Source organism: Festucalex cinctus, chromosome 21, assembly GCF_051991245.1.
Source record: "Festucalex cinctus isolate MCC-2025b chromosome 21, RoL_Fcin_1.0, whole genome shotgun sequence".
In the NCBI taxonomy this organism is placed as follows: Eukaryota; Metazoa; Chordata; class Actinopteri; order Syngnathiformes; family Syngnathidae; genus Festucalex; species Festucalex cinctus.
The window spans coordinates 6195715-6216381 of NC_135431.1; the positions used below are offsets into that span (position 1 = coordinate 6195715).

At 38.2% G+C, this 20667-nt stretch overlaps 2 protein-coding genes across 8 annotated transcripts in view; one reads left to right on the plus strand and one right to left on the minus strand.

Annotated features, from left to right (window-relative positions):
• Positions 1-3102, minus strand: part of LOC144010423 (kinesin-like protein KIF13B) — a 40055-nt gene extending 36953 nt beyond the window's left edge. For 6 of the 7 annotated variants that reach the window (XM_077510749.1, XM_077510750.1, XM_077510746.1 and 3 more), the window contains exons 1-4: positions 2882-3101; positions 2703-2766; positions 2400-2482; positions 877-970 (exon numbers count right to left, since the gene is read on the minus strand). In XM_077510749.1, coding sequence (XP_077366875.1) covers positions 877-970; positions 2400-2469 — 164 coding nt within the window. In that variant the 5' untranslated portion in view covers positions 2470-2482; positions 2703-2766; positions 2882-3101. Of the gene's footprint in view, positions 1-876; positions 971-2399; positions 2483-2702; positions 2767-2881 lie in introns of all 7 variants that reach the window. The other variant, XM_077510747.1, reaches the window with a different exon arrangement.
• A 511-nt stretch (positions 3103-3613) lies between these two features.
• elp3 (elongator acetyltransferase complex subunit 3) lies at positions 3614-19191 on the plus strand. Its single transcript, XM_077510826.1, has 15 exons — positions 3614-3773; positions 4058-4157; positions 4401-4539; positions 4657-4727; positions 5021-5084; positions 5918-5986; positions 6889-7043; positions 10274-10435; positions 10515-10641; positions 16644-16837; positions 16979-17069; positions 17999-18064; positions 18123-18350; positions 18432-18513; positions 18639-19191. The coding sequence occupies exons 1-15, from the start codon at positions 3752-3754 to the stop codon at positions 18710-18712; spliced, it is 1644 nt and encodes a 547-aa protein (XP_077366952.1). The 5' UTR covers positions 3614-3751; the 3' UTR covers positions 18713-19191.
• The last annotated feature ends 1476 nt before the right edge of the window (positions 19192-20667 follow it).

Sequence of the window (20667 nt, forward strand, 5' to 3'; positions counted from 1 at the left end):
TGATCTCCTGACAGTGAGGCAGACATGCGCAACCATTAATCCACTGTGCTGCTTTTAGCTCACTGTAACCTAAATATTCGAATATTAGAGATGTTTCTTATGATGATGCAACACAGATGTCTGCATACAACAAAACGGATCATTACTGCCCTTGTTGATGCAGATTTTATTTTATTTTTTAATGAAGCACATTTTGGTGAACTAAATGTAGTGTGCAAGTACACATGGGAAGGGAAAGCCACAGAAAAGAGGACAGCTATTTAACATTACTTCAATGACAATGACAATAATTAAGAGCCACACCCAAATTAATATCATTATCAAAAGCTTCATTGTCTCATTCTATTGTGAATGAGGTCTTTTAAGACACAATTTGAATTATGTGGACTTTAAACAGTTTGGGTTTTTCTTTTTTGCGTTAATTCCTGAGCGCATTTTTTTTTTTTTTATTATTCTTTTCAAACAAGACTGGGCAGTAGGCGACACGCCCTTTGTAAACAGAAGCATGATCAAGGAAGGACATGTAGGTGAGGGATATGAGTCTGCTCCACCAAACATTGGCTGGTAACCAGACAGGCTGGTTACAGCCTGCTTTGCTGCCAGTGAGCAGAGCAAGAGAAATTCCTTTGGTATTAACAATATATTAACACCAGTTGGGCACAATTAACCAATACCTGCATACATTAGATTAAAACATATATTTCAAAACCCAAGCATTTTTTTATGAACTGCAGTGTAACAAGATTATGACCTTATTCACTCAATGTCAATATAGTATTCATGCAGTAAATTCTATGTTTTTGTGGCTGTCCACAACATCAGTATTAATTAAGGTTGCTAAATTAAATGAATTGAAATGAACTGTGTTTCACTTACCGGGGGTCTCCTTTGCTCAAAGTTGCAATGGCAGGATTCAATATTGTCTGGTTCCCTTCCATTTCTACCACACATTTTGCCGTCAGGTCTTTTTCTGGATGGAATTAGAACATTTTTAAACAGTGCCAAAATATGCTTGTCTTTTGTCTGCAACACTGTTTTACAACATCAGCTGCCCACTGCACAAGGTCAAAGGTCATCATAAACTTCCACAGCAGTCATGAGCACTACTCTGACGATAGAACAGGTATTCCTCAGGTATAACATACGGATTCAACCTAAACACTCTGTTAAAGTAAAGCGTTGCCTTCAAAAGCACACACAAATCCTGATTGCGCAAGACAATAATCCATCCTCTCTACCTTCACTTGCATGTTGGGCAGAGGTTTTATTTAACTCAACTTTATGGATATGAAAAACACAAAATATGTTTTAAATAAAACACAAAGCACAAATAAATAAATAAATAATTGAACATTTTCATGCATATAAAATGAAAATATATGCATGTGAGGTTCAGGTATTACTCCAACAAGTACAATTTATCCAAAAAGTTACTTCAGCAAATATATTGGAGTAATGTAGCTTATTATTACCCACCTCTGGGTATTATTGACAATTCCAATCTTACATCAAAAGTCAAAATGGCGGTCAACTCGGTGAAAGGAAGCTCTCCGCTCATTTAAGAGCATTGGACTTTGGATCGTTATTTTGATTTCAAAATGTGATAAAATGTCGTTTAAGACTACGACAACAATTTGCCTGGTTTGTACGCTACTCACAGGCAACGTTGCATTGGGAAATATCAGAAATGCACGGATGTTCGGAAGTGGCAATAGCCGATCTGTCCGTTTGTGCTGCACTCGCACTGACAGATATCAGATACATACTGTTAATCAATGTTTATCCATATTTGGAATTGGCCTGATTTCACTCTCCGTTTAAGATATCCGTTTAAATGTGTTTTAGTCCTACAATGCATATTGCTGGCGCCCGGCTGAAACCTCATTGTCACAATTTGGTAAATTTCTTATTTTTTCAAATTTTTTTGTTTCGTTCTTTTTTTTTTTTTTTTAAATTAGTATTATTAACCAATCTAAAGTATTTAAAATGTTTTTCCTCTCATTGATAATGTTAATTTGTTGATCTTGGGGTCTCCTTAACAGTTGGAGGTATGAGGATTCTGCCCATCAGCGATATACAAAATGTGCCAATTGAGAGCCAAAAAAAAAAACAATTGTCACTTGCTGTTTAAATAAGATACAGACCATTTTAAAACACAGGATGTGGTAACTCCCCCGCCACATTCTGCACTTGTTTTATTTTCCATTCAAACTGTCACCTTTTAAAAAAAAAAAAAAAAAAACAGCAAGAAAGCAAACAAACCTCTCAATTTAAAAGAACACAGGGAAATAGTATAAAATGCCCACTGGAGCTAGAGAGAATTCTAAAAGCCCGTCTGTCTAATGGGACACATAAAATCATAAATGCATGGTGACTGTCTGTGTGACATTTTATCTCACCTCTCCTGCTCATTGGTCGCACACGAACGGCGACCTTAACGTTGGAGTCATTCAGCTTGTTGTCATCCATGGTGCTGCCTGACCTGTGGGACAAAATAGTAATGGTTAATTTGACACTTCCCGTATAGCCCAAATTAATAACCCCAATGTGCTCAACGGAATTTTCTAAGGGTATGACCAGCAAGCATGTACAGTCTCAGCTATTAAAAATTAACAAAAGCGATAAAACACACGACACGAAAAAGAAACGTTTTATCAAACAAAAGCTTCACTTCAATTTTGTGCATACAACGAATGACTAACCTTGGAAGTGCGCAGTCAACCGACACCCACGTCTCCTTCTGTTAGCCAAGTACGCTAACGTGAACTGGTTTACAGAAACACAAGAAAACTATTTTAAAATACTGTAGTACTAGTAAATTTGAACGAAGCTGTTCGAGCAAACCTTTGGTAATATTTGCAGGTGTAACAAAGTCACTTACGGTGGTCCACAGGGCATCGTGTGGGCTCGTCCACCTGTTGTATTTCCTGAAAGTTCCCGTAGAGATTCGTCAAACCATGTCGCCTCGCAGCTCAAGGGATTTACTGCGGTGAGATTTAGCCAGGGAATAAGTTGCCAGTCGGCATCTGATCTGTAAACCACCTGTTCAGCAGCACGTGAATCACTTCAATACCACTGGGTCGGTCCGTATGCTATATAAGTCTGTTATTCACCCTTCTCAACGACGTTGAGAAACAAGCCACTTGTCGTCACCGTGTACACATAATATGTATAAACGCAAATAAAAACGTGTTTGCATTATAATTTGTATATCAATATGACCACTAGGCAATGGATGGTACACGGTAGAAGTTAGAACACACGAAGAGCAAAGTGTATAATGGATGTTTTTACTTTCTTTCACACACTTTTGGACAGGTGAAATTATATGTACTGTATCATTTCCGGTCCATGTATTGTGCTATAGTAATTCTGTTATTTAACTTTTAAAGATTCTAATATAATATGAGGTTTATACTTTGTTTCAATCAAGTATTCTCTTCTGAAGATCCACTTTTTTTTGGCATAAATACATTATGGAAAACAAAGTCTCACTGTAGCCACAAGAGGCATGGAAAAAAAATTAAAATTTAATATTCACATATAGTAGGTAAACCTGTTTAGCTTGTGCGCATGTTTTAAATGCGAACTCGCTTACGCCGTTTTACGACAGTACCAGTTCCTGAGCGGCAAGCCGTGTTCCGATGCAACGTGGAGTTGTTTACTGTTTTTTTTGTCCGCAAGCGTGGCCAATCCGTGTCTGTGAAGTTCTTAAACACAATTGAATTAGGCAGATAAAAGATACGGAAGAATGGGGAAGCCAAAGAAAAAGAGTGAGTTTGTGACGAAGTATAGTTCTTGGAGTCGCTCTGAGCTCTGCTATCGGAGTTGGTTGCTAATGCTAACGACAAGTCCTATGTACCCATATTTAATATGATCACTAAATAATTGTACAATTAAGTCATCGTTGTTTTCTTGCCACAAGATTACCTCGTTACCAGTTGTTTTATTATGTTATGTCACCATAAATTTGCTCAATTGGCATTCAGTGTTGTTGCTCCTCTCAATTTGTAAGTCGTTGGTAATTTTTTATATTTGGGAATTTGTTTAATGACAGGTGACCTCAGTCGAGCTGAACTGATGATGATGACAATCGCCGATGTCATCAAACAGCTGGTTGAAGCACACGAAGAGGGAAAAGACATCAACCTCAATAAGTATGGAACACACTTGTGACTTGACACTTCACATTGTGTTGTGAAAAAGTACAATATAATCCTTGTACTATATGACAAATGCACTGGGACTGCATGGCCACAACATTAAGGTCGACAATTTGGGAGATTTAATTGTATTTTGTGGTACTTAACATTTTTGTTGGATTTATTATTCTCTGACAGCTTTATTATGTTTGTAGATATCATCGTCAGCAGCTATTTACACTTCTTATTTTCTATCAGACTGAAAACAAAGACCTCCGCTAAATATGGCCTGGAGGATCAGCCTCGTTTAGTGGATATTATAGCTGCTGTTCCTCCACAATACCGACGTGCTCTGGTACCCAAGCTAAAGGCCAAACCAATCCGCACTGCTAGTGGGGTAAGTAGCTCTCTGACAGGTAATTAACATTGTTGACATCACTCTCACGTTACTATTAATTAATGTGTACAATTTGTCCCTCAAGTCCCTGTTCCTTTTTTTTTTCTCTCTCTATAGATTGCAGTTGTCGCTGTGATGTGCAAACCACATCGATGTCCGCATATCAGCTTCACCGGCAACATTTGTGTGTAAGTGACAGCTGCCCTCAACCTTAGCTAGTTTGTTGAATTGTCTGTGTTTTTGCAAGACAAATATCAAGCAGAGCATTTGAATATTATTATATAATTTAAAAAAAAACAAAACCTATTTGCTCCTTTGTGATTTCGGACTGTTTGCATATTTATCACACTTAGATATTTAAAATATATAAATGTGTCTAATGATCGGAATCAGGAAGGGGCAATACCTTTTCACTGTAAACTACTTACTCACCATGTATTTATAGACTCACCTTTTTCGTCTGCCATGCTCATGTTTGTAGATACTGCCCTGGGGGGCCGGACTCAGACTTTGAATACTCCACACAGTCTTACACTGGTTATGAGGTAATATACAGTTTTTCAGACTGCTGTATTTCTTCTTATACAGTAGTGGCCTGAACCATTTATTTTACTCAACTCAATGTCAAACTTTATTTATAAAAACACATGGACCAGCTCAGCAACACAGGCTCATTTTATTAAGTTAAATTGTTGAACAAATTTATTTAAACACGACTGTAAATGCCCCAGGTGGTTTGCAAAAAGGCTATTTTCCACCTGTAGTCCATGGACAGATTTTTATTCATTTTTTTTTTTTTAAATCACCCTAAAAAAAATAACAAAAAAAAATAAAAAGATGAAGTTATAAAATGAATCAAAGTTTGTATACATGCACAACAATAACAAAAAGAAAATTATAGAAAGCAAATTTACACTGACAGGTACTATTTTGTTAGTATGTTTACAAGACATAAGCAAAAAATATATATGAATAAAAACTATGGCATCAAACAAGTAGGATTGTGTTTATATAAATGTTTTGTTTTTGTTTACAAAAGGCTCATATTTTGCAAAAATTTCAGAAGAAAAAAACAAACTCATTTTGAATATCATTGTCGTTTGCTCTTTCTGAAAGGGAAGGGGTTAAAAATGAAATCAAATTAATTAAATTATTTTAATTAAATTAAAAAATGAAAATGAAATGAACCTAGACATACAAGGCAAAGACATATTAGACAGAAATAATCGGAACTCCTCTAGTCCCAGAAACATGAACATGAAGTTAATCTGAAGAGACTCTACTAGACTGGAGGCCCTATTTGAAGACAATCTGGCGTTTGTCTTGACTTGGTTTCTCAACATATTTGTAATTGATCTCTTGTTTTTCTTTGTCATAGCCGACTTCAATGAGAGCCATTCGAGCGCGATATGATCCCTACATTCAGACCAGGCATCGTGTGGAGCAGGTCAGTCGTACGCTTTCATTGTAAGTGGTTGTTGCCACTGGCCAATGAGGGCATGTAAATAGACAGTTGCCACAACTTCATTGTCCCAGTATGCAAAGCATCAACACACTACATCAACTTTTCTGGCAACTCTTCTTGTAATTCAGCTTGAGTGAGCTGTTTCCAATTCACTTAAAGTTACTCCAACAATAAAGTCATGAATTTACAAAGAAGGCAGGTGAACAAACATCAATAAGAATTCTTTCATTCACAATTTCAGCAGCAATGACCAGTCATGGCTCAGCTTCATTAAACGGGAGAGCCATGATTTATTATTATTATTATTATTATTAACATATTGTAAAGATGTTCGTGTTGTCTTTAAATAGGTTTTTGCACATCATGTAGTTCTATATCATTCTGCTATGCACAATTAAGTACTGCTTTTTACTGCCTGACCATTTTTCCCACAGGACTACTGTATTTTACTGCCCACTCCGGGTGTAACATTTCTCAACTCAAATTATTTATAGAGCCCTTTAAAACAACCATCTTACAGCATGATTAAATTAGAATAAATTGTCATGCTCTAGGTCTTTAAATTTAGTTCATAGTGGTCTTATTTAGCAAATCCTGGAGGAAGAGCCCTTCACACTCTGCAGTCTCACTTCTTTCCTCACATATTTTTGGTCTTGTATCAAATTCTCAATTAAGAATTCACTTCTCTATAATAGGATACTATCCCATGATGAATCGTACCTGTAACTCCCTCTCGTGACAGCAGAGGCCGCTATTGCATCTCTTTGTTTGACAAAAGCGGCAGACAAATTAGATTCATTTGTTATTCTTTAGCTCCCATAACTGTTGTTGCTGTGCAAACCATATTACTTCAACAACATATATGTATTTTGTGTGATCTGCAGCTAAAGCAGCTGGGCCACAGTGTGGATAAGGTGGAATTCATTGTGATGGGTGGAACCTTCATGGCTCTGTCTGAAGACTACAGGGATTACTTCATTCGGAATCTCCACGATGCTTTGTCTGGACACACGTCAAATAATGTGGCTGAGGCTGTAAGGTACTCAAAAGTTGATCATGTTTCCTTCACAAGGGATTTTTGTTTTTTTATTGCATTAAAACCCTAAAACTATTTTTTTAAGTTTAGGGGCCTTAGGGAACAAAACTACAGTGGAAACGCAACAGTTCAGTTTTGATTAGAAAAAAAAACAAAACTTAAAGTTGACGGTTAACCACCGTGCTGCATCTGTATAATAACTGTAATATTCTTTTGTTCACTAGAGGGAGCTGTTTCACTATCTGATTGCTTCAAGTCACAGTAGCTATACTATGGCGCTTTTTAGGACCACCTTGTTAGTCATTTTTGCTCTCAAACAACTTGTTCCCTTGAACTCTGACCATCCATAATACACAAAAACTGACAAACTCACCACACCAGCAACAATTCCATTAGATGGAAGTTTTAACGCCCATGTCAGCAGACCTCATTAAACATCTGACCCCAAAATTCAGGAGAAATAAGACCACGTCTGAGAGTTTTTTGGGGGGCTGCTTCCATTGATTTCTCGCTTACTGAGGCACTGAGCTTTGAATGAAATTGGGCTCATGCCTGCTCGGAATGGATGAGGAGCAACTTTTTAAGATGACTTGGAGAAGATTCAAAGTCAAAGTAGAATTACCCATTTGCTCGGGAGCTGACGACGTCAGACGATTTGGACCAAATAATAGCTTTTTTTTCCCCACAAGAGTTTGTTTGTTTACTTCACTGAAGTCTGATAAGAACAAAGAGGGCAGTTTGGTTGTGCGTCATTTTCCCAGCATATGTATGCGTTTGCAGCGCTCGTGTGTGTGTGTGTTAAAAAAAGAGAGAGAGGGGAGGAAAAAAAGAAGCTTATCAGCTATCAGCAGGCCTTGTTAAGATGCTTTGATTGCAGTAATTGCTATGGAGTTTCGGTGGCGAGGGGGCGGCGTGGTGAGTGTTTTTGTTTCTGGCGTGCGTGCCCACGTATGACACTCACCTCAGCATGGTCACGCTGCTCCGCATCTTTTCACATCAGCCAGATACGTCGATATAATCACCCAAGATAATAGACTTTTTATTGATTCATTTCACACAATCTGATTGTCCTCTCAGCAGCACAAACTCCTATAATTGGTGTACATCAACCAGCAGACTGTAAAAGATGGATATTTACGACCAGGACCTACAGAATCAGAAGAAACACGAGCTGGCATGAGGAGAGCTAATGGTCATTCGGAAAATGAAAGCAGGCTAGTGTGACGACGAGATATTTCTGTTCGCCTACTTGACATCAAGCTCTTCCAGATGAGCAGGATTCTCTCAGGTGCAATATCAGTGCAACATCTCTGACCTCGTAAAAATTCCCACAGGTAGAATTCAAAATCTTGTAGAAAGTCTTCTCAGAAAAAGGTGATGAGACGCATAACTTCCAATTTATATGCATAGTTGTGGAAATTACTTTGTGTAATATAATGATGAGGGATGGATGGTATCGGTGTCTTTTTTTTAACTTTTATTTTGTTTTACTTTGTGTGTTTTGTATTTGATTGTTTTGTTTTGTTTTTATTGTGATCAATTTTACCCGTGAAGCACTGTGTGACCTTTTTGTCCATGAAAGGTGCTATATAAATAAAATTTACTTACTTACCTTATTTGAAGGTATCGGTATTTGCGGTGTCACCCGATACTACGTGGCTGTTTTACAATCATGAGAATGGAAAATTGCCATTTATTTTATGCAATTTTAAGAAAAAATAAATAAATGCTATATTGGGATATGGGTCATTGGCAGATTAGTATTTCACTAGACCCAGCACAGTTATTATTACAGAATTATTAAAACACATAAAACACTATTATCTACAATTTAACTATTCTCTGCAATTTGGATGTCTATAAATTAGGACATACATCATGGAAAGCTTTCTACAATGGTCGCACTAGATCAGGTGTCTGCATCCTGCAGCTCTAGAGCCACATGTGGCTCTCTAGTCACTCTCCTGTGGAACTCTTAAAAACAAAAACAAAAAAATTAAATTGTTTTTTTTGTATATATATATTTTTAGATCAAATATTCTTTAAATAAATGAATGATCTAGATAAAAAATGAATCATTTAATATTCAAAAAAAATGTCAGTGCAAATCTTTAAGAGACAAAGAGATAGATAAAATGTAGATAATTATTTTTTATTTTTTTAAATGACCTAAAAAATGTCCAAAAAGTGACCATAAAACATCCAAAAAGAAAATTACCATTAAAATGTCCATGAAATTGCATTAAAAAATGTCAGGGAATTTATATATATTAAAAAAATTAAATAAAATAATAAAAAAAATAAATACAATAAAATGTTCAAAAAATAACCATAAAATGCCCCCAAAACAAAAGAAGAAATCCTGAAAATTACCATAAAATTTCTTAAAAAAAATAAAAAAAAATTGCCATGCTATGTCCATAAATTTGACAAAAAGTAGAACTTTATTAATGTATTTAAAAAAAAGAAAAAAAATGATTTTTTTATTTTTTTCCCATGGTGAATCCTCAAAATTAGATGGGTGGGCAAAGAAGCTTAACAATTTATGTGAGTTCCATAGTTGTTCTTGCGGCCAAGAAACCAAATGCGTACAAAGAGAATTGTCTTATTTGTTCCGAATAAATTCAGTAAAACTGACTTAAAACAGTAGCTTGTAATTGGGTTTATTCACGCTTTTTTTTTTTTTTTACTGTGGTCTAGAATGAGAGCAATTACAGCCATCATAATCGTAAAGTTAAGGGCAATTGAACCAAAATAATGTGCTGAAAGATGTTGAGTTTGCTGATGATGCTTTCTTGGCTTACTGTACAACTATGAGAGGCACCTTTCACAGTACATATACTGTAGTCCATTCATTGTAATCATAACCCCAAGGCTGGTACTGATTCTGATTTTGCAAAAGGATGTATCCATTTATAATCAAAACTCTCTCTAAACCTTTTAAATTGCTTGTGACATAAAGCAAATACTCATTAATATCTCATTTAACATTTGCTTTGCAATCATATTTTTTTGCTATCATATTAATTTTATTGCATCTGCACGTCCTTAATGCGAGTAATGAGCCTTGCACTCTTCTCAGCGTGTAAATTGATGTTGCTAAATTACCCCAATAATGTTGTCTCTGTCAAACTATAGTAAATCATCAAATAAAATAACACGGCAAAGTAAAAGATGGCAGTTACGTTGATGGATACATCTAAAAAAAAAATAGACGTATTTGACATCCACAGGTACTCTGAGCGCAGTAACACCAAGTGTGTAGGAATCACGATCGAGACGCGGCCCGACTACTGCCTGAAGCGACACCTGAGTGACATGCTGGGCTACGGCTGCACAAGACTGGAGATCGGGGTGCAGAGTGTGTACGAAGATGTGGCCAGGGATACCAACAGGTCAGTGGGCTGACTGCAAGACTAAGCAAAGGACGTGGTCTGACTGACTGTGTATGGTTTTTGTCTGGTTGCATGGCAGGGGTCACACGGTTCGAGCGGTGTGCGAGTCTTTCCACCTGGCAAAAGATGCTGGCTTCAAAGTGGTGGCCCACATGATGCCAGACCTGCCCAATGTTGGGATAGAGAGAGATGTGGAGCAGTTCATTGTAAGTGCCTATATTATTATTATTATTATTATTATTACATTTCAGAGCGATACTTCACAGAGCAGTAGATTCATAGAGGCAGTACAGGAAATCTTTGTTGTAAATTTATCAGTTCCTTCACGAGTACAATGCACTTTAAGGTCAAGTTAATGTCCATTCGATTTTTTTTTTTTTTTTTAAGCCATTTCTGCCATCTAGTGGTGCATAGTGATATTACCGAAGGGGTTCAGTCACCCATCAAAAATGGTTTTCATGTCGGGGTGACATTGTCACAAGCCGTTCAATCTCAACAGTTGAACTGGTGTAGATGGGTTAAATTGCCAATTTTGTTATATATATATATATATATATATATATATATATATATATATATATATATTTATTTATTTATTTATTTATTTATTTTTAACTAGGTAACCTATCTGACAGTTTTATTTATGTTACGTTAAGTGACAGTTTCGTTGTTCCATATTAGTCCAATAGGGAATATTATTAATGTTACATTGTACATTTAACATGTTTTATTAAAATGCATTTAGTGTGTTACTTCAGCGTTTTGAATGCTGTCATTGTAAAACAAAATAGGATTGTGGGATAAAAAAAAAAGTTAGTGTGGCCCACTGCCAAGTATTAGAATGCTTTCTTTTCCAATCTCTTCTTTTGATTTGTTATTGTTGGCTATTTTCTTCAGGTTGATATGAAGTCATTAGAGTGATGCATCAAGTCATTAGCTTTTTTGTTCACGGCGTTGTCTCGTCACGTCTCATTTTGCTCCGCCTCACCATGCGTCATTACTACTTACTGCACAGTGTTGTAGTATCAAAGAAGTCCTTCACGTCGAATCCAAAATAGCAACACTGTCAGTCCCGACTGTGAGGTGACTCAAAAGAAGAGGCTGTCAGATGTCTCTCAACAGCAGGCTCACTCTCTTGCTCTGATTGGAAACGCGGCTTTAATGCGAACGTGACGAATCAGAACAGAGCGTGACTGTAGGATATCAGCAACTCCGTTTGATACCTCGAACAATTTCTGCTTATTGGGTTGCTTTTTTTGCTCTGCTAACACACAAAATTAAGCAATTAAGAAACGCAATGATGCAAAACAAAGACGTGTAACTAATCGGTGAGTGTGAGATTGTGACACGCCCCTGCGGCTCTTATGGAAATGTGCCAGTCAAGTGTCTCAGCACTGTCTGGAACACTTTTGCAGTTTTTTGTGTCTCCTGAACTTTTCCAATGGTCTTTAATCTCTGTGTCTAATGAGTTATACCTGCAAAGTTGTGACTCACTGCTTTGTGAAAAAGTACAAAACCTGGATTTCCCCAACAGATGATGAAAACTAAACCACTACTATGGGCAAAAGAACTGAAGTGCTTTGAGAAACCGATTCATAATTCAGTTCCCAATTTTTTAAAATCTAACATTTATAAATAAATATATTTGTACATGCACAAATAAAATGAAAGCCTATTTTGTAATTATGATATAAAATGAGGAAAATATTATTTCAAGTGTGAGTTACGAGCATAGAATGAATTAACGGGGCGGCCATTTTGCCACTTGCTGTCGACTGATCATGACATCACAGTTGGTCAGGACTAACATCACATGACCAAACTCATAGAACAGGTGAGCCGTGATTGGTGGTTTCCTGAGCCCTCAGCAACTGTGATGTCATTTTCGGTCGACAAAATGGCCGGACCCTGAAATGGATTTACAAAAAAAACGGGTGGATTATGCTGCTTAATTCATATTCCACAAACACATTATTAATTAGAATGCTGTGTTTAGGCTAGTGAAGGTGCATAGAACGTATTACTGTAAAGAAAATAATTGACGACTTCCAATTTAAGATCATCTCTCAAGGAACTTAGTTAAGATAGCAGCTAATTTCAAAACTTATACTATTCAATCACATTAGGCACAAATGCATTATGCTTTGAAAACATTTGTTTGTTTAATTTAAAAGAAATTAACGTCAGAAAATCAACATTTGCAAATTCCAAAATGTTTATCATCAGTGTTTTTGAATAGGTGTTTCCCCCTATTTTGTCTATATAAGGTTGGCAGTTAATTAACTTTACAAAAAGAGTTAATCTCCCAAGATTGTTCAATGAAAGGCATCAAGTCTAAAGTGCATGGTGGATTGTGAATATGAAGTGTGTCTAATTAACTCCATTTAAAGTGGTGCACAGGACAGTTGCGCCTTTGAATGTGACCAATAACTAGGAAGCTACTCTTGCTTGATGTCATGGGACTTGGGATTTGTTGAAATTTTGAAAATGTCTGTGTAGGACACTTTTAAAGCATACAATTGCAGAATTGAATAACAAGTGTGTCTGTCTGCAAGCTGGTTTCTTTACGTGAAAGTGTATCGTGATCATATGGTAATATTATGGTAATGCGGTAACATTGGGGGAGGACATTAAACGCTGTTTTCATTCCCGTCACGCTTGGCACTTTATCTTCTTTCTGAATGTATGAGTTCACTGTTTTTTTTGTCATAACTTCTTTCCATTCAAACCTTTTCTACCTTGTTATTCTGCTGTCTCTTCCTCGTCTTTCCTCTGAAGTAATTTTCATGACATTCCCAGATCGCATGATCATTATGTCGCTCCTATATCAAGCCTAGGTTGTCATGAACTCTTCTTCCTTAAATGCCCTAGCGCCAGGATTTGAAATAATGGGCCCTGTACTATTAACGATGGTTACATGAACATTTTTCTGTCATAGCACTCAGACATGGAAACCCGTTGAGCACACTCTCCCCGGGTTTACACCGGATGCGGTTGCGGTGCGGTGCGTCTTGACTGCGCGCTCCGGACGGGTCAATTTTTTTGTCAATCCACACCGGCTCCGCACAGCTGCGGTCCGGCAGCTCCGTCGCCGCCCACTTCCCAACGTGTCTCGCGGGACCGCGCCCGCGCGATCATGTGGCATTTCACAACGACAAACATACAGAAAGTCTGTGCTCAACAGAGAAGCAGAAAGAGAGGTGGACTTCTTTTGATTTAACCTTTTCTTCTTCTTCTTCTGCTATGAGATTCCATGCAGCATCCTTTTTTTGATTGTCCTTATAAAAAGGATGTGCCGTATCATATATTATTTTGTGGTTTTCCACCTCCAATATAAACCTCTCCTCGTCCATGTTCGCTGGTGTCTAAACCGTGAATGAGCACATGGCCCGGCGACGCCCACGTCACGTTTTGCTGATAAGCTTGCGAAATAGGAGCTGGCGAGTGTTTTATTCTGAAAGGTAACCGGAAATTTATTTTGAAACTGCGTCGGTCTTCCTGTCCCGCTCGATGTGTTTTGTGCTAGCTTGCCATTCGCCGGAGGCCTACCGCTGCGGCGTCCGGCAAAAATAGAAAATAGGTCTATCCTTGCGGAAGGCCTGCGGCACGCCGCAGCTGAGACGCAGTCGACACGCAACGCACCCGCAAGCGGTGTAAACTGCACCATTCGAATGAATGGAATCTAATTGCTTGCGTCGCCGGAACGCACCGCAACCGCACCGCAACCGCATCCGGTGTAAACCCGGGGTCTTTCATGTTCTCCATCTTATTCTTGCCAGGGTCAGCTCGAGCCTAACGCACCAACAAAGGGGAGGTATATCACTAAAAGACATAAATCTGGTTTTACTAATATTTATAGATGGTCTGTTGGCATTGAACCATTGCATAATATTCTGAAACTCTTTCTCTATTACTGGTAATACATTAAATGTATTTTTCCCAGCATAAAATAAAGTGGTGTCCTCGACAAACAAAATACATTTTAACAATTTCAAAATAGTTGTTTGAGTAGTTCAATTAAAAAATATTTGGGTTGCAAGGCAGCAGTCGTCTTTAAAATCTCGCATTTATTTTTACCATCTAATTGGCGGGAAACAAATCAAATGCCTGTGATATGACGCAAGCATCAGATGAGATTTCAGTGAAAACATTTTTAATCAATAGAGCCTGCTTGAAAATTGAATTCTAGCCTCACTGGCACAGCCCCAGTAGTGATAAGCCACAGGAAGCCCAGATATAGTTTTTGTCTTGCAATAATAATAAAATGCATTCAATTTGTTTATAATGTGATCTTATAGAGGCAGCCGTCATAGCGGATGACAGTCACTGCTGGCAGAAAGTGTGTGTCGCGCAACTCTGCATCCTCCTTGCGTCTCCCATGGTTGTCCTGATAGTGAAATTCGATTACAATTCCCCTCTAGCCTACGATCCTCTCTCACTTATCTCTGGTTTACAGATGCGCTCCGTCCAAGGGAGAGACGTCCTGAACAGGGTCCCTCTCCTTTAAGCAGCAAGAGCTATGATATGAGTTCTAAATAATATTGTATTGAGTTAAAAGCCGCCTAAATAATCATCAGACACCTGTTATAGGTAGGACGATAATATTATGGCAGTCTGGTTTCAGTCCTACTCCGATTAGGTTTAGTGCTCAGCCATGTGGGAGCAGTGCTGACAACCTATTTTCAAGGCTCTTTTCAAAAATGCCAAAAGTGTAAAATGACAGGAAATGATATTGATTCACTGACTGATCTAGATTGCTTCTTCTGTTTGGTTTTATTGAATGTCAGAACTGTCTTGTAGCGTTCTCCATTTTGACATCCGCGTTACAATGGATGGCTGTTCATAATGTTTGGGACAGGAACTTTGCCCACTGACCATTCTTTTGTAATATTGAGACACTTTTCTAGACATCTGAATTAATCTCTTTGGATAAATCCTTATGTTTCCATCACTGTTTCTCAGCATTAAAAGCAGCACATCTGTTAAAAACAAGTCAGGTTGATTTCTATTTGTGCAGTTCTAGCACCCTCTGATGGCTAGTTTTTTTTTAGTGCTGTTTAATTTTCACAAGGCATGTTTTGGCCCTTCTTGTTTAAATATCTATTTTTTTCATAAATTCTAAAGAAAATGGAATTTTAAAGGCTATTTTTTTTTTGTATTTTGCTGTTTTCTTGAAATGTACTCCGCATGAATTTAAAATTATTTTTCTTAAATTTATGAAAGACCTGACTTATTGCACTTTAAAGACAATTCAGAATATTTTAAAGTTTATATTTACAATTATTGAATTGAATTATGAAACTATTTATCTCACCCTTGCTGATGTCAATGTTTGTGTAACATTTAACTGAATATAACACGTGTTACTTTCATTAATAAACTAAATCATATTCTGCCTCCGTAAAATATACTTTAGAACTTATTTGTGGAGTTTTTATCATGTCGTTGACATTTAACTCATTCACTACCAGCAACTCCATTCACTCCCGACTTTACTGGATTTTGACTGATTTTGCAATCTGTTTCCATTTTGCAGCAATTATCATTCAAATATAGCTAAGTATAATTAATTATTCACAAATCTGTTTAAAACACTGGGGAAAAGAGCCTTTTGCAACATGGCCCTGGTTGATCTCTTACACTCTGCTGCCACCTGCTGGCCGTTTTTTGGAATAAATACCATTGCTTTATGTGTCCTCTTCAGGTCACGAGCTGCATCAAAGCCTTCTGTATGTTCTAGCAAAAATGTGTTTTTGGACCATAGCAATATTTACAGTAGAACGTTTTTATATGTTTTTTTTGGGATCATATGAGTTAAGAAGATTTGATGTTCCATAATTAATCGATATCGGATTGAACTGAAGTGATTTGAATCAAAATAAAAAATCGAATCAAACTAAACTCTTGTGAATCAGAATTAAAAAAAAAAAAAAAAAAAAAAAAAAGGGCACTCAGCCTGGCCTCAAAATATGTGAATGATACACAAAGTTTACTCAAAGATGCCCATTGTCAGAAAGCTTGCTTTTAACCACAGTTCGTCCTTCAAAAGGATAAAAGAACCAAATCACTAAAAATATGACAAAACCCGAAAGAACATCAACACACTGTCTCTGCTGCTTACCTTTTAGTGCACAGATGGCAGATTGATTTGAAAGGGTTCTGGTGGTACAACCTAGAGAAACGACCACATTTATCTGTCTTTTTGTAGGAGTTCTTTGAGAATCCAGCATTCAGGCCCGATGGTTTAAAGCTGTACCCGACTTTGGTGATCCGGGGCACAGGCCTATATGAGCTGTGGAAGACTGGCCGCTACAAGAGCTACACACCCAGCACCTTGGTCGACCTGGTGGCCCGAATCCTGGCGCTGGTGCCGCCCTGGACACGGGTTTATCGTGTGCAGAGGTAAGTGCCATTTATTTAACAATATGTTAATATTGTAGACGTTCTAGTATTTTTGTTACTTTAACTTTATTTTTACCCATGCAAATACCCCGGTCAGGATCTTCCTTTTCGGAAATAATTTGCTTCGTCTCCACCCACTAGGGACATCCCAATGCCGTTGGTGAGCTCTGGAGTGGAACACGGAAACCTGCGAGAGTTGGCACTAGCCAGGATGAAGGATATGGGCACTGAGGTGAGACGCCCCTATTAAACTAAAAGACTAAAAAAAGGAGTCCAAACACTCAACCGGGATCACCAAAGACTTCAGAGCATATATCAAATTGATGCTAACTGCGGAATTTGCCTGAGCTGCTGTGGTAGGGGAAGAGGACAGATTTATAAACCTGACGAGAATAGATCAGAACCAATGGAGCGTAGGATAGAAGTGAAGTACCTCCCCCGAGTTCATTTCGATTGATAACACCTGCACCATCACACTCCCTAGGACCTGCTGGCAACCTCCAACATTCATCAGGCAACTTTGCCTTTCGTCCCTGTTTTACTTCTTCACTTACATAGCAAATCCACGCGAAAACATGAAATGTACTGCTTTCCTTATACTGAGTCAGCAGTATTTCAAAGTCTCATTTGAATGCAGTGATGCATACTTGTACCAAGTTAAAATATTAAACAGGGGTGTCAAAATTAGTCCGTTAATCTTAAGTGATGAATTTAAAGTTCCTTTAACGCCACAATTTTTTTTTTTTAACAGGCGATTAATGGCCGCCCCTTACTTGAAAAGGCTTTACTGGGGGAATTCCAGTTGCAACGCCAAAATTTAGCAGTAATAAATTTAATAATAATGCATATATTTGTGGAGACTGGGGTCAAGTTGTATTTTATAATTGTAAAAATGTGCAGAATTTCACAAGTTACTTCATGCAGGTGCAACATGGCCTTGACTGATCTCTTATACTCTGCTGCCACCTGCTGGTCGTTTTATTAAATAATTACCATTGCTTTAAGCCATCTCTTCATGTCAGAGAAAAAAACAAAAATATGTTTTTGGGAGTGAAGTATTATAAAACATGTTTGCACGTTTTTGGGTTTGAATGAGTTAAACTAAGACCACAAATATCCCATCCCTTGTGTATATCCTATTTATGTTACATTTGTGTGCAGTGTCGAGATGTCCGTACCAGAGAAGTGGGCATTCGGGAGATTCACCACAAAGTTCGACCCTACCAGGTAAGTGATCATCCACAGGATGTCAGATGAACATACCAATGTTATCTGGTATGTTCAGGTGGAGCTCGTGCGGAGGGATTACGTGGCCAACGGTAGCTGGGAGACCTTCCTCTCCTACGAGGATCCCGAGCAGGACATTCTGATCGGACTACTGCGTCTGCGCCGATGCTCCCCGCAGTCGTTCCGACCGGAGCTGAAAGGGGGCGTGTCCATCGTCCGCGAGCTGCACGTGTACGGCAGCGTGGTCCCTGTCAGTAGCAGGGACCCCAGCAAGTTTCAACATCAGGTACACAAGCCAAAAACTGATGCGGATACTCTTGTGGTGGATGTGTAGTTTAACGGAGCTGGTTGATCTTGGTTCAATTAGGGATTCGGGATGATGTTGATGGAAGAAGCGGAGAGAATTGCCAGGGATGAACATGGCTCCTACAAATTGGCGGTCATTTCAGGTGAGAATTTAAAGCACAGTTTAAGTCAATTTATCAGTCAATTTATTTAAAAGCACGCATCGATTCATTAGGTTGGCAATACTCAGTCCTAAACGAGTTGCCATTGTTTTTCGTCTCCTTTCCAGGTGTAGGAACAAGGAACTACTACAGGAAGATGGGCTATGAACTGGAAGGACCCTATATGGTTAAGCTTCTATAAGAACGCAGATTGGACTGAACATGAACTTTGTCTTAATCCGCGTAATCAGACGGCACACGGACACAGAATTTTATTGCATTTTTTTTGGGTGATGATTATTTTCACGACTTTTTAGCTTTGTTTTCATCGTAGGTCATTCTGAGGGCTTGGTTGTTTTGAGATGCGATATTATGGCTGAATGACGATATTCCATATCTGGTATCTGCCAATGCGAGTAAAGTTTAAACGGACAGATATACGGGATGCTGACAGTTTATCCGATGTTGCCCATTTTATGACTTATGTGGTGTGACCAAAATGAAATAACCAATTTGGGATTTTTATTTTGAAATATATTTAAAGACAAAAATCCATGAGAGCTACTATCGGGTTTGTGTCTCACAACTATGGAAAAAACTTTTTCTCCTTTTGTTCATAAAACATTTTGTATAGAACACAAAATAAATTGATTTATATAAATAAAAAATTATTAATAGGCATCTGTCAGTCATGTGCCTTATGTTTCTGTTCATTAAACGACCAGTATCAGCCGCCATCACCCATGCCTAATTAAATATGGTCTACATACATATGCGACACAAAAGGTATGTCAAGTTTTAAATAAGCAAAATAATTGCAGCATGTGGGCATAAGCGTGATATGGAGGTTTCTCTTATTTAAATCGGTAGGTGGAAACCCCAATAATTTATGTATTAACATAAGCAGTTCAATTAATGGATGGATGTTGTTGATGGTGGAGTACTTCCGTGCTATTTGAGCATCTGCCATGCGGGTTGTTGTTGTGTCACTTATCATTTTTGAAATTATTAAATCGGAATTGAGTACTTCTTAAGTCTAAACGGAAAATATAATGCCATTTGCTCCCCAGCCAATAATACGGACACATAATTCGAATATTCTTCATTTGGTCAGGGTGAGCCGCCAGGTTAAACATCACACTGAAGAGAGGCCATTATGCGACGAGTGGTTATTAATATTGGACGGGAAGAATGTCCTGACCTGCTAACTGTTATGTGATTATACCATTTTGATTTATATGTGACTATTTAGGCCACCTAAATTGGTTCCCGTCATTCCTTTAATCCGATTTCATGGATGTATAAGAGTAGTTTTGATAAATGTAAACCTTATTTATATTTGTTTTTTAAATAATAAAATGGAAAGTATCGTGACATCATGATTTATGAGTTCACAGATGTTATTAGATGTGAATGTCAAACACCCCCCCCCCACTGCTCCCCAAAAAGGTCATTCACCTCTGAGATGAGATCCAACCCCCCCCCCCGATGACGAGGATGCCAACCCTGCAGGACATCGTCAATGATTGCCCTATAAGAGTGTTTTAGTGGCTCATTGGACACACAGCCTCCGCAATTACAACTCCATCCGTTTTCTGTCTATTGAAAATTGACTGATTGCTGTGTGGAGCCACATTTCTTGGAAGGCCTTTGTCATAGGAACAATAAAGCACTAATTCCTCACGCGTCGACCTACACTATGTCTCATATAGGTCCCAATTGAAGGAGGGGGGGTGGGAACAGCCGTGGCGTAATTTCCTGCATGCGGCGCTCGTGTCGTGACTGCTGTTGCAGCCCTGACGCATTGAGCTTTCGGGCCACATTCACACTTTCTCTCCCCAACTCTCGCTCGGTGCTTATCGGCTGTGAAATGGCAAAGGACTTTCCCTCCCACCCTTCTCAGTCTTGCTGAGTTTTTTTTTTTTTCTTGTACAGGAGCCACTTTGGTTTAATCTTCTCTGCAACACTCGCTCGCAGACGTAGAGCGGGTTGTGCTACTCCAGTGGTTCCCAACCTTGTTTGTCTGGTGTGGTGCAGAACCTTTTTGTTATACCATGAGTACCCCATCACTCAGGAGTGTTGATTCTTAAAAAGTAGCTCAGCAGATTATTAAATTAAAATCATTTTATTTTGACTCCTTAATTTGTCATTGCCTTC